The sequence below is a fragment of the Trypanosoma theileri genome (genome assembly GCF_002087225.1).
Source record: "Trypanosoma theileri isolate Edinburgh chromosome Unknown TM35_Tth_27_V1, whole genome shotgun sequence".
In the NCBI taxonomy this organism is placed as follows: domain Eukaryota; phylum Euglenozoa; class Kinetoplastea; order Trypanosomatida; family Trypanosomatidae; genus Trypanosoma; species Trypanosoma theileri.
Window position 1 is genome coordinate 304140 of NW_021639869.1, and position 10527 is coordinate 314666.

Below are 10527 nucleotides of genomic sequence, written 5' to 3' on the forward strand. Positions count from 1 at the left end.
TTTCTGAAGAGAGAACGAAAAGCGCAAGAAAAAAGGAGAAAACAGTAGGGAGGAATACCCAAAAGTTATAACCTTCTCAGAGAAGGAGGGAAAACCAAAAAAAAAAAAAAAACAAGAATAAGAAGAAGAGGTCAGAGGAAAATAAAGAAAAAAAAGAAAAAAAAACAATAACAACAAAAATTGTTTTTTTCCCTTTACTTGGGAAAGTTCTTCTTAGCGACGTTTATTGTTTTTGGGAGGGGGAAAATAAATAAAGAAATCTAATATATATATATATATATATATATATATTTCTCTTTATTTATTTATCTGTAGTAATTATTCCAAATGTCGAATTCACATATGGAATCTGCCTCTGTGATTGGCTCCTGTGCCACCGACTCTGTCCTTCTCGAGACGCGTACTTTTTGTGTGGTCTGCGGCCGTTTTGGCTCCGACTTTGTGCTCCGCCGCTCCGGCCTGAAGTGCACCGGCTGCGTTGGCAAGGCGGCCAACAAACAATGGGTGCGGCTCCAACACCGGCAGGCGAACGAACTCCTCTCGCAGGCCACGCGGGCGCGGCTGCCCAGCGGGACTTTGATAGTGCCTTCGCCGATTGGGGATCACCGACCGTGGGCGAGTTCGAGCGGTGTGGACAGCGAGGAGCTCGACTCCATTCCGCCCGATCCAACCAACACACACACCAGCAGCAGCGAGACAAGAACGATTCCGCCCATACGGCCCCCACGGTCGAGATTCGCTTCCATTTCCCTCACAGAAAGCGGAGGGGGCAGCAGTGTCACCCATAGACAATCACAGCCGCATATTATGGATTATATTGCACATACAGCGTGTTATCAGGCGGCAGCAGCGGGAGTTCGAGTGACGGATGTGTTAAGTTCAGCGAGTAATCAAGCAGGATCATCCACGCCAGGAACGAATGAGGATAGTTGTATGAATGATACCATTAACTCCCTTACATCTCCTCCCTTATCACAACCAAAGCGTCGTAAAGCACCTGCTGCACCTCCAAGAAAATCTATACCCCATGTACCTCAGGTAGTAGGAAAGGATAGTGAGGTGGAACAAGTAGAAACAAATGGGAATGATAAAAAGCAAGTAGAAGATACAGTAAAGGAAGATAAGAAAGAAGTTCAAGATAAAAAAGAAGTTGAAAGTAAAAAAGTCAATGATAAGGAAAACAAGACCACCGGAAATGCAACAGCTATAGATAGTGGGAAAACTCCCACAGCTTCTGCACAGAATGTACAAAAGAATTCTAACGGACGTACAGGAGGACCAAAAAACAAAACAAAACGTGAAAAATTGGTTGTACCAACTAAACTTTCCGTTTTATTAGCAGAGGAGAAGGAACCTGAAAGTAATGAACGTAGTACGATAGCAACAGCTACTGATGCGCTTCCACCGTTATTGCAATCTGATGCAGGCTCTGCTCATCCTAAAACTCCACGAGCGGATGAATTAATTGGATTATTAGAAGGTGCCTCTGATGTGGGACACAAGGAAGGGTCTCCAGAGGCACAGCCGAGTTTCACTCCTGCACGTTCTTATCCCGGTGAGAATAAACGAGGAACTTCAACTCAACAACAGCAGTTACCATCTCATACCGTTACTGTTTCAGCTTCTACTGCGGATCATCATCATCATCAAAGAGGAGCATCTTATACCTCTGCAACTACAGCAGGATTAAACTCTGGTTTAAATTCTCTGCGGTCTTCAGTAGATGCAGGAAGATCTGCAGCACCTGCCGTCTTTGCAAAGTCCATAACACCAAGTGATTCTGGTACGAGAAATTCCAAACGAGTTTCAGCCACCTCATCTGTAACACAACGTAGTAAAGGAAAAGTGCATGAACGACCAAGACAAAAACAGCCACAACAACAGCAACAACAACAACAACAGCAGCAAAAGGAACAAGAACGTCAACAACAACAACAATCGCAACCGCAACAATCTATTTATGTTGATCCAGCCAATAGACAATTTGGACGTAGTGAACAAACATCGGGTGGGCCTGTAGTTTCTTCACCTTCGTCAGGATCATCTTCTTCTTCCTCTTCCTCTTCCTCACCGTCGCCATCTTGTTCTTCTTTGCCATCATCTAATGCAGAAGGTTCACGGACTCAAGAAATACTTACGGACGAGCCAACAGCTTATCACAGGTTATCTACCCCTATGGATAACGCAAAGTCACCATTATCTGTTAATATTGATCGTTTGTATGTAGTAGTAGAGGGACCATCTATCATGTCACCGGATGAATCACCTTCTACAAAAGGACGTCGTTGTTCTGCTTCTTCTAGTACGAGTGCAACACATGCACTTGTTCCTGTTCCCGTTCCTTCTGCACCAGGAAGTAAATTTACCGTTACACGATATTTCTCAACACATCAACGTCAAGAAAGTTGTGGTTCACTTATTACACCTCGAAATGGCTATGATCACCGCTTTACTGGTAATTCTAGTAATTCTACTACTACTGGTACTCCTAATAATAGTACCAATAATTATAGTGGTGTTGTGGCTGGTGCGGAATCCACAACACAACGTATGGTATCTCGAAGACGTAATGTAGTTCCTCCTGAAGGGATTGAGGCGAAAAAACTTGCTTTTACACTTATTGTTCGTGATCGTGATACAAAAACGGATTTGTATTCACTTGAACGTCGTTATTTTGTAGATTTGGCTCCAACTTTTCATGAATTAAAATCAATAATGCATTCATTACCTCGACCTCCCTCTCGTCGTATTCCAAGTACACGATATGTAACGGAAAGTTTTATTGCTGAACGTCGAGAAGAATGTCAGGTATTTTTAGATGCTGTTGTGCAAAATCATTTTTTAGTACGTCATCCAAAGGTTGTACAATTACTAAGGTTGGAACCATATTTACTCTCAGGGAGTGCATCGAAAGAACACCCTATTCGTAGTGGAAGTAGTTTACGTAACCGAGGAGATGCTAGAATATCTGTTACTTCTCTTTTTCCAGCAGGGACTGCTTCAATGCCTGTATCATTACAACTTAATGATAATACACTAGAAATTCTTCGTTCTATGTCTTCTATGAGTCGATTTGATAGACAAATTAGTACATCTAGTTGCCTTTCTACAACATCCTCTGTTAGTCGTCGTGGTGCGATGGATTCAATAAATCGAGAGGATTTAGAAAGAGTACAACTTGGAAATTTAATTGGACGTGGAACGTTTGGTACAGTATATCTTGGTTTACTTCCAGGTTACTCAACGGTAGTTGCGGTAAAGGTGGTTCGAGTTAATGAAAATGTGGATGAAGATTTTCTTTATTCTATGCGAAAAGAGTTAGATGTACTTCGTGCGGCACGTCATAAAAATATTATTCGTTTTCTTGGAAGCACATATCTTGAACATGAACGTGAATTACGAGTATTTACGGAGTATGTAGAATGTGGTAATATATCCACAATGGTGAAAAAGTTTGGAAGCCTTCCCATGACGGTAATTCAAAAGTACATGACCCAAATTCTCCGTGGTCTACACTATCTACATAGCATGGCGATTGTCCACCGCGATGTAAAAGGGGAGAATATTCTTGTAACGAAGCGGGGCCGCTGCAAACTGGCAGACTTTGGCTGTAGTGGTCCACTGCACGAAGTGGAGGGGCGAGAGGAGGTGCAGGGATCTCCACTCTGGATGGCGCCGGAGGTCATTCACGGGGCGGCACCAGCGACGGCGGCAGATGTGTGGGCCGTTGGCTGCGTGGGCATTGAAATGTTGAAGCGGCCGCTGTGGAATATCCGCGGCGATCTCAATCCGTACATATTTCTCTACCGCGTGGGGAAAATGAACGGCCCCCCGCATGGACTGCCGACAGAAGCGGAGGTGCAGGCGTTTAGCACGTCCCCCGAGACACAGGAGGAGTTTCAGTGCTTTAGTCTCTACCGCGATTTTCTCTGCCAGTGCCTGCGGGTGCAGCCGGAGGAGCGGTGGAGTGCGGCGGAGCTGCTGCGGCACCCGTTTCTGCACAAACACTTCTCCAAACATCTGCGGTGGACGCCGCCGCCGGATGCGGGGCCGAAGGAGGAGAGCGCACGCACAACACCAACGCCGCCAAACACAGAGGCCGCAGCCACACCCTCCACAGCCACAGGAATAACACCAGAGAATACAACAGAGACAGAAACGACGAATACGACAACGAAGTAAAATAGGAGAGAAAAAAAGAAGGAGGGAGAGAGAAAAGATATATATATATATATATAGAGGTGGAAAGAGAAATTGAGGGAGATTTTTGAACAACACGTGGAATAAGTAAAGGCATGTTTAAAGAACCAAAGAGGAAGAAAAAAAAAAAAAGAAGAATGCGCGAATTACAAAGAAAATCTATAACAAGAAATAAAAAAAAAAAAACCGATGAAGTGTAGTATTATTATTATTATTATTATTATTATTATTATTATTATTTCTTTTTTTGAAGGTTCTGTATATCTATAATAAGAGAACATTCAGTAGGGAAGACAGAAGAAGAAGAAGAAGAATCAAAGTCCAGAGTGTTGCGCTCTCAACGATAGTTTTGCCGTGGTGATGTCTACGTCAAAACATGATCACCCCCTTTTTCTCTCCAAACACGTGTGTATTTTAGCAAAATAAGATAGCAAGACTTCTTCTTTATTTCTATGTGCGGATGATAATAACTTTCGTGATGCTTTTTTTATTTTATTTTAGGATAATGTTCTGCAATCCAAAATTTTGTTTTAACGATGCTGTGAAGGTGAATGAGAGAGATTATGAAAGAAGTAATAATACTTAAAAAAAAAAATCAACAAAAAAAAAACAAGACGAATTATAGAACGCTTGTGAAAGTGGACTCAATGGTATGACGGAAAATAAATTAATAGTAGATATATATATATATATATATATATGTATGGCAGAGTGAAGAGATAGTGTGTTTATGTATTTCTTTTTTTTTGGTGTGTGTGTGTATGTGTGAGTGTGTAATTTGGAGGTATTTATATGCGTTTATGAGAAATCCTTTGTTTGTTCCTGGACAAATACTTAAAAAGGAAGAAATATAATTTCCATGTATCTGTGTGTTTTTTGTTCTTTCTTTTCTTTTCCCTATCTTTATCATCCACAGGTCTTTATTCATTTTGCTTGCTTTGTTCTTTTTATTTATTTTAGTTTATTTACCTCTTTTCTTCTTTTAAGTTGGGTGCGTATGCTATATGTTATCCACTGCAATCATCGTTCTCATTTTATTATTATTAGTATGTTTGCTGTTGCTTCCCCCACCGATGTTTTTTTTTTTTTTTTTTTGTTTTGTTTTGTTTTGTTCGTCTTGACTGTTTCACATTCCTTCTTTCTGTTCCCTTATATTATTATTATTATTATTATTATTATTATTACTTGCGACTGAAAAAAGACAAACAATGTTGGGAGACACACGGGGTTGAGAAGAAAAAAAAAAAAGTGGTAATAGCTGTATTATTATTATTAAAGAGAAAAGTAAGATAGTGAAATGCACATTCACGAGATGAAGGCGAAGTGTTAGTAGAAAATTATATCGGTGTGCGAAAGAGAAGAGTTATATAATTAATGTGTATATACATTGAAAAAGGATCAATATGCACAGACACATCCAGTTGTCCCTATATTTTCAGCAATCTAATAAAAGTCGTTGAAACGGGGAAAATGAAAAGAAGGAATATATATATATGTATTTTTTTTTTTTCTTTTTTTCTGTGCTCACTAGGAAAAGAATATGTGTGTTTTTTTTTTTTTTTTTCCTGCTTTCTTTTTTTTTCTTTTTTTAATCCCATTGTCACCATCACTATTGCCACAATAGAAATAAGGAAACTGATATACTTTTTTTCTTTTTCTTTTTTTTTTCAAATTCGGCTGTTTTGTGTTTTTCTGTAGGAGCTACTATATAGCGCTTCATGTCAAGTCTTGTCGTTGTACACATGCTTATTTGAATTTTCTTATTTACTGATTGAGAAGATGTGATGAATATTTATTTTTTTTTATTTTTTTGCTTTGCCACTGCTACTACTATTGTGTTTCTACTGTAATTATGATGTGCTTTCTTTTTCTTTTTTCTTTCTTTTTTCTACAATTGGGTATATACGTGTGCATTGTAAAGAATTGGTGAGGGATTACAAAACAACTACGACATTATTAGAGGTCTTGAATAAGTGTGCTTTCAGCACGTATAGCATATTCAGCCCTCAAGAAGCCAAAGGAAAAAAAAAAAAAATAGGAAGAAGACTCAAAAGAAGGAACACACATACATACAAACATATACATACAAACATATACATATACACGGAGGAAAAAATAAAAAGAAAAACGTATATTAGAAGAAGAGTTAAACAATAAAGTGAGAGAGAACCGTGTCTGAGAAGGACTTTTTTATAAAAAGCTTATATATATATATAACTATATATAACTATATATATATAACTATATATAACTATATATATATAACTATTCTTTTATTCTTCCACAGTAGGTTTTGTGTGTTTCTCTATTAAATAGGAGTTTTTCTTTCTTTTTTTAGGTTTCCTCCATTGCTCATTTATTATTATTATTATTATTACTGTTCTCTATCATCTTGTAAAATATGACGACGGACTTCTGCAACGAGCTGCGTGAGCTGGAGCGCTGCGAGCGGCTCTCCAAGTCGAACGAGTCGCAGACGGACTGGCTGCTCGGCACCAGCCACCCCTGCTGCGAGGCGGCCGAGCCCACCCGCGGCTCCAGCCCCGTCTCCATCAGCACCGCCACCACCCCGCCGCCGCCGATCGTGTCGGTTGGCGCCGCCGGGCTGCCGGCGTGGGCGGCGAAGCTGCCGGAGGAGGAGGCGGTGAGTGAGGGCCTCTCGCGCGTGGACTCCGCCGCCACCCCGCCGGCCGCGCAGCTGCAGCCCCCGCAGATGTTCACGCAGCCCGGCGAGAGCGGCGCGGTGCTGGAGGCCACCGTCGTCACGCTGGAGGTCTCGTCGTCCAGCATCGACACGGATGTCGTGATGGCCTCCCGACTCGCCCCGCGCTCCACCGTCTCTCGCAGCAGCACGGAGAAAAGAAGTAAACAACGCCCAACCGCAAAGCGAGAACGAGCATCGGCGCAGAAGCGGAGACCACTAACGAACATCACTCCACGTGGGGAGTCTCTGGAGTCATCAGGCTGTATACCACAAGTGGTCGCATCTTCTTCACAGAAACGGGCCATCATATTGCCGAAGAAAAGTATAAAACCACCTGAAAAGACGCCAGAGCCGGTAATATCACCGAGGCCTGTACTGCGAAAAAATATGTATGGAATGACAGCAACAGCGACATCATCGCCAGCGCTTGTAAGTCGTGAGAATTCTATTGCTACTGTTCCTGCTACTCAAAAAGATGCATTAAGTGGGGGAGCAGCAGCAGTAACATCACCACGATTCTATGGAAGATCTTATCAGAGTTCTCCTGATGTGGTGGTCTCATCTGAAAGCGAAAATGAAACTGGATCTCGTGGACCAACTTCACGCTCTCGTGCTGGAGAAGGACAATATATGAAATCACGACGACACAGTAAGCCAAAGAACGAAACGACTGTAGTTTCACCCAAAATAAAAGCTGTGACGAGTGATGTAAGTGCGACAGCAGCTGCATCCCTATCGGATGTTGCGGTGATAGATGTTATTGAAGTAACAGGGGAAAGTGGAGAGCCATTGAGGGAAATGCCAACAAATTGGAATGGAAATGGCGGCCATACAGCATTTACACATCGCTGCGATTACAATATGACGGGTGGCACCGAAGAGACAGATATTTTGCTGAAGCCAAGAGGATCAACCTCTTTACCTCGTGAAGGTGAGAGAGAGGAAGCGGTTTCATTCTCAGAGATGAAACGGTTGGCTGCGGAAGAAGAATGGAAAGAAGAAGAAAGACGATTATATGAAGAAGAAAGGCAACTGCAACAGAGGGGACGAGAAGGGGCACTACCACATACACCAATAAAAACACCACAAACGCCAGCAAAAGAAGTACAAACACCACAAACACCACCAAAAGCAGCGATATCCACAGCAGCACCATCCATAAGAACCGTGGAGAAGAGTTTGCCGCGCCTCTTAGCAGTTTCACAAGAACGGGAATATGAGACAAATCAATATCAGATGGATGAAGAGGATGATAATCATAAGAGAACAGTGGAGAATCCACAAGGACGGGAATTACTAACAACCCCATCACAGACCCGAGGAGGAGTACCAACACCAACATCAACACCAACACCAGTAAAATCAACACCAGCAGGAAAACCTCCTACACCCAAATTAAATCCATTACCATTGCAGTTGACACCAAAAACAGAGGGAACTTCTCCAATACCCGCTACAAAAGTATCTCTGCGACGTACATCTGTGGAAGCCACATCACCTGTACGAACACCAACAAAAGCAACCGCATCTCCATCACCTGCACCAGCAGCTACAGCAGAAAGGACACGTACATCCTCCACTCCAGCGGCAGAGTGGGTTGCCAACAGTACGCCGGAGTCTCAAGTGCTTATGGATAGACCATGTCCGTTAACAAGTCCGGCCTATATGAATCCAAATATGAAACTCAAGCCGAAAGCCAGCTGCTGTATCGTCATGTGAGGGGAGAGAATTTTTTTTTTTTTTTGTACTGTATCCTTTATTATTATTATTATTATTATTCTTGTTTCTTTTTAGATGTGTATGTCATTAGAAAAAAAAAAAAAGAAAAAAGAAATATATATATATATATATATATATATATGTATATATATGATAAGAGAAAATGGTTTTATGGCGGGTTGATGCTTGAATAATTTTTTTTTTTATCTCTTTTTACTCTATTGTGTCTGTGTGAGAGAGTGTGAGTATGTATGTGGATCACGGTATCTCTGATTCTTTCTCTTTTTCCTACGCCCTTTCTTTAAAAAGAAAAGAAACGAGTGGAAAGAGAAAATTTGTAATCATAGTAATACTGATATCGTTATTATATCTTCTGGGACGTTAGTTGCTCCGCTGAAGCTCTTTTTTTTTCCTTTTCTTCTTTCTTTCTTTCTTTGGTTTGCTGTTTATTACGAATACCATTACTGTACTGATTATTAATCTTATAATTGTTAATGAGCACTTGTTGCCTAACAAAGCCAGCTCTACAAATGACTACAATAGTGTTGGAAAGATAAACAAATAAATAAGCAAACAAACAAAGAAAAGAAAAAAAGAAAAGGAAAGAAAAAAAAAAAAGGAGTTTTCATTATTTGCTTTTTTTGGGGGGGGGGGGGGAGAGGAGGGGGTCACTTTATCTCTTTTTCTTCATACACGTCTTTTTGTAATGTACAGCAGAGAGGGAGTATCGTACTAGTTTGAAGCCACTATGGAGAGTTGTGGTATGAAGAGAGAAGTAAATGAAAGAAAAAAATAAATAAATAAAAAGAGAACAATTTGGCCGAAGAGTACAAAAAAGCAAAAAAAAAAAAAGAAAAAGAAAAAAAAAGAAAACTATATAAAGAATCAGCCAGTAAACAAACATGGAAAACCGTATAGAGTTTTATGCACTTGTATATATGCGTTTACAGTGATGTTTGACACAGAGGCATCTGAGGGAAGAGTTTTCATAACATATCTATATATCTATGAATGTTTCTATTGTTAGAGAATAATACAAACACATAAAAAGGAAATAAATAAAAAAGAAAAGAAAAAAGAAGAAGAGAAAAAAAAGAACAAGAACACTTTTTTTCTCACTGTATGTATTTCATACATTAGAAAAAAGGGAAGAAGCTACACCATTATTCATATATATGTATATATATATATATATATATATACAGCAATGTATACGAAATAATAATGGACTGTAAGTATCTTCACTGTGTTTTTTTTCTTTTTTTTTCTCTCTCTCTTTCTATTCGTAGCTTTGTATCACATTAGTTTACTTTTTTTTTCAAATTTGTCTGCATTCTTTTCTTTTTTTTTTCTTTTTTTCTTCAATATTGTTATTGTTATTACTATCTGATTTACTAAATATGATGAGCGGCATATACTCACACTCATATGCAAATTACATTCACGAACATTTTTTTTTTCTTTTTTTTACTTATTTGCTATCATAGCCCCCTTCCCCCACCGCAGTAGACCGCTACTCTCTTATTATTATTTCTCTTTTTTTTTTTTCTTTTTTTGTACCCCAGATAACTGTACTTCACCTTATATGTATATATAAATATACATATATATATTTGTACGATGTTTGTTGTTTTTTTTTTTTTTCTTTTTTTTTCTATTGGCTCTTGCATTTCTTTTTGCAGAAGCGCATGTACCCTGTGTCTGATGTTGTGATTAAAGAAGTTTAAAAAGTTTACTGTTCGTTTTTTCTTTCTTTCTCTCTCTCTCTCTCTCTCTCTCTTCTGCGTTTGTATACACGTACGAGTATATATTTATATATATTTATGTAAATATATATACAGTCATTAAAAACAGTTTCGTTAAACTTTGGGGCAAGACAACAAGAAATATATATATATATATAT

The 10527-nt window shown here is 39.6% G+C and overlaps 2 protein-coding genes across 2 annotated transcripts; both read left to right on the plus strand.

Annotated features, from left to right (window-relative positions):
• Positions 1–327: 327 nt before the first annotated feature.
• On the plus strand, positions 328–4182 carry TM35_000271910 (protein kinase; the record flags this gene model as incomplete). Its single annotated transcript, XM_029028084.1, has 1 exon — positions 328–4182. The coding sequence occupies one exon, from the start codon at positions 328–330 to the stop codon at positions 4180–4182; it is 3855 nt and encodes a 1284-aa protein (XP_028880667.1).
• A 2419-nt stretch (positions 4183–6601) lies between these two features.
• TM35_000271920 (uncharacterized protein) lies at positions 6602–8623 on the plus strand (the record flags this gene model as incomplete). The annotated part of the gene is made up of 1 exon (XM_029028085.1): positions 6602–8623. One exon carries the CDS (start codon positions 6602–6604, stop codon positions 8621–8623), a length of 2022 nt encoding a protein of 673 aa, XP_028880668.1.
• Between the last annotated feature and the right edge of the window lie 1904 nt (positions 8624–10527).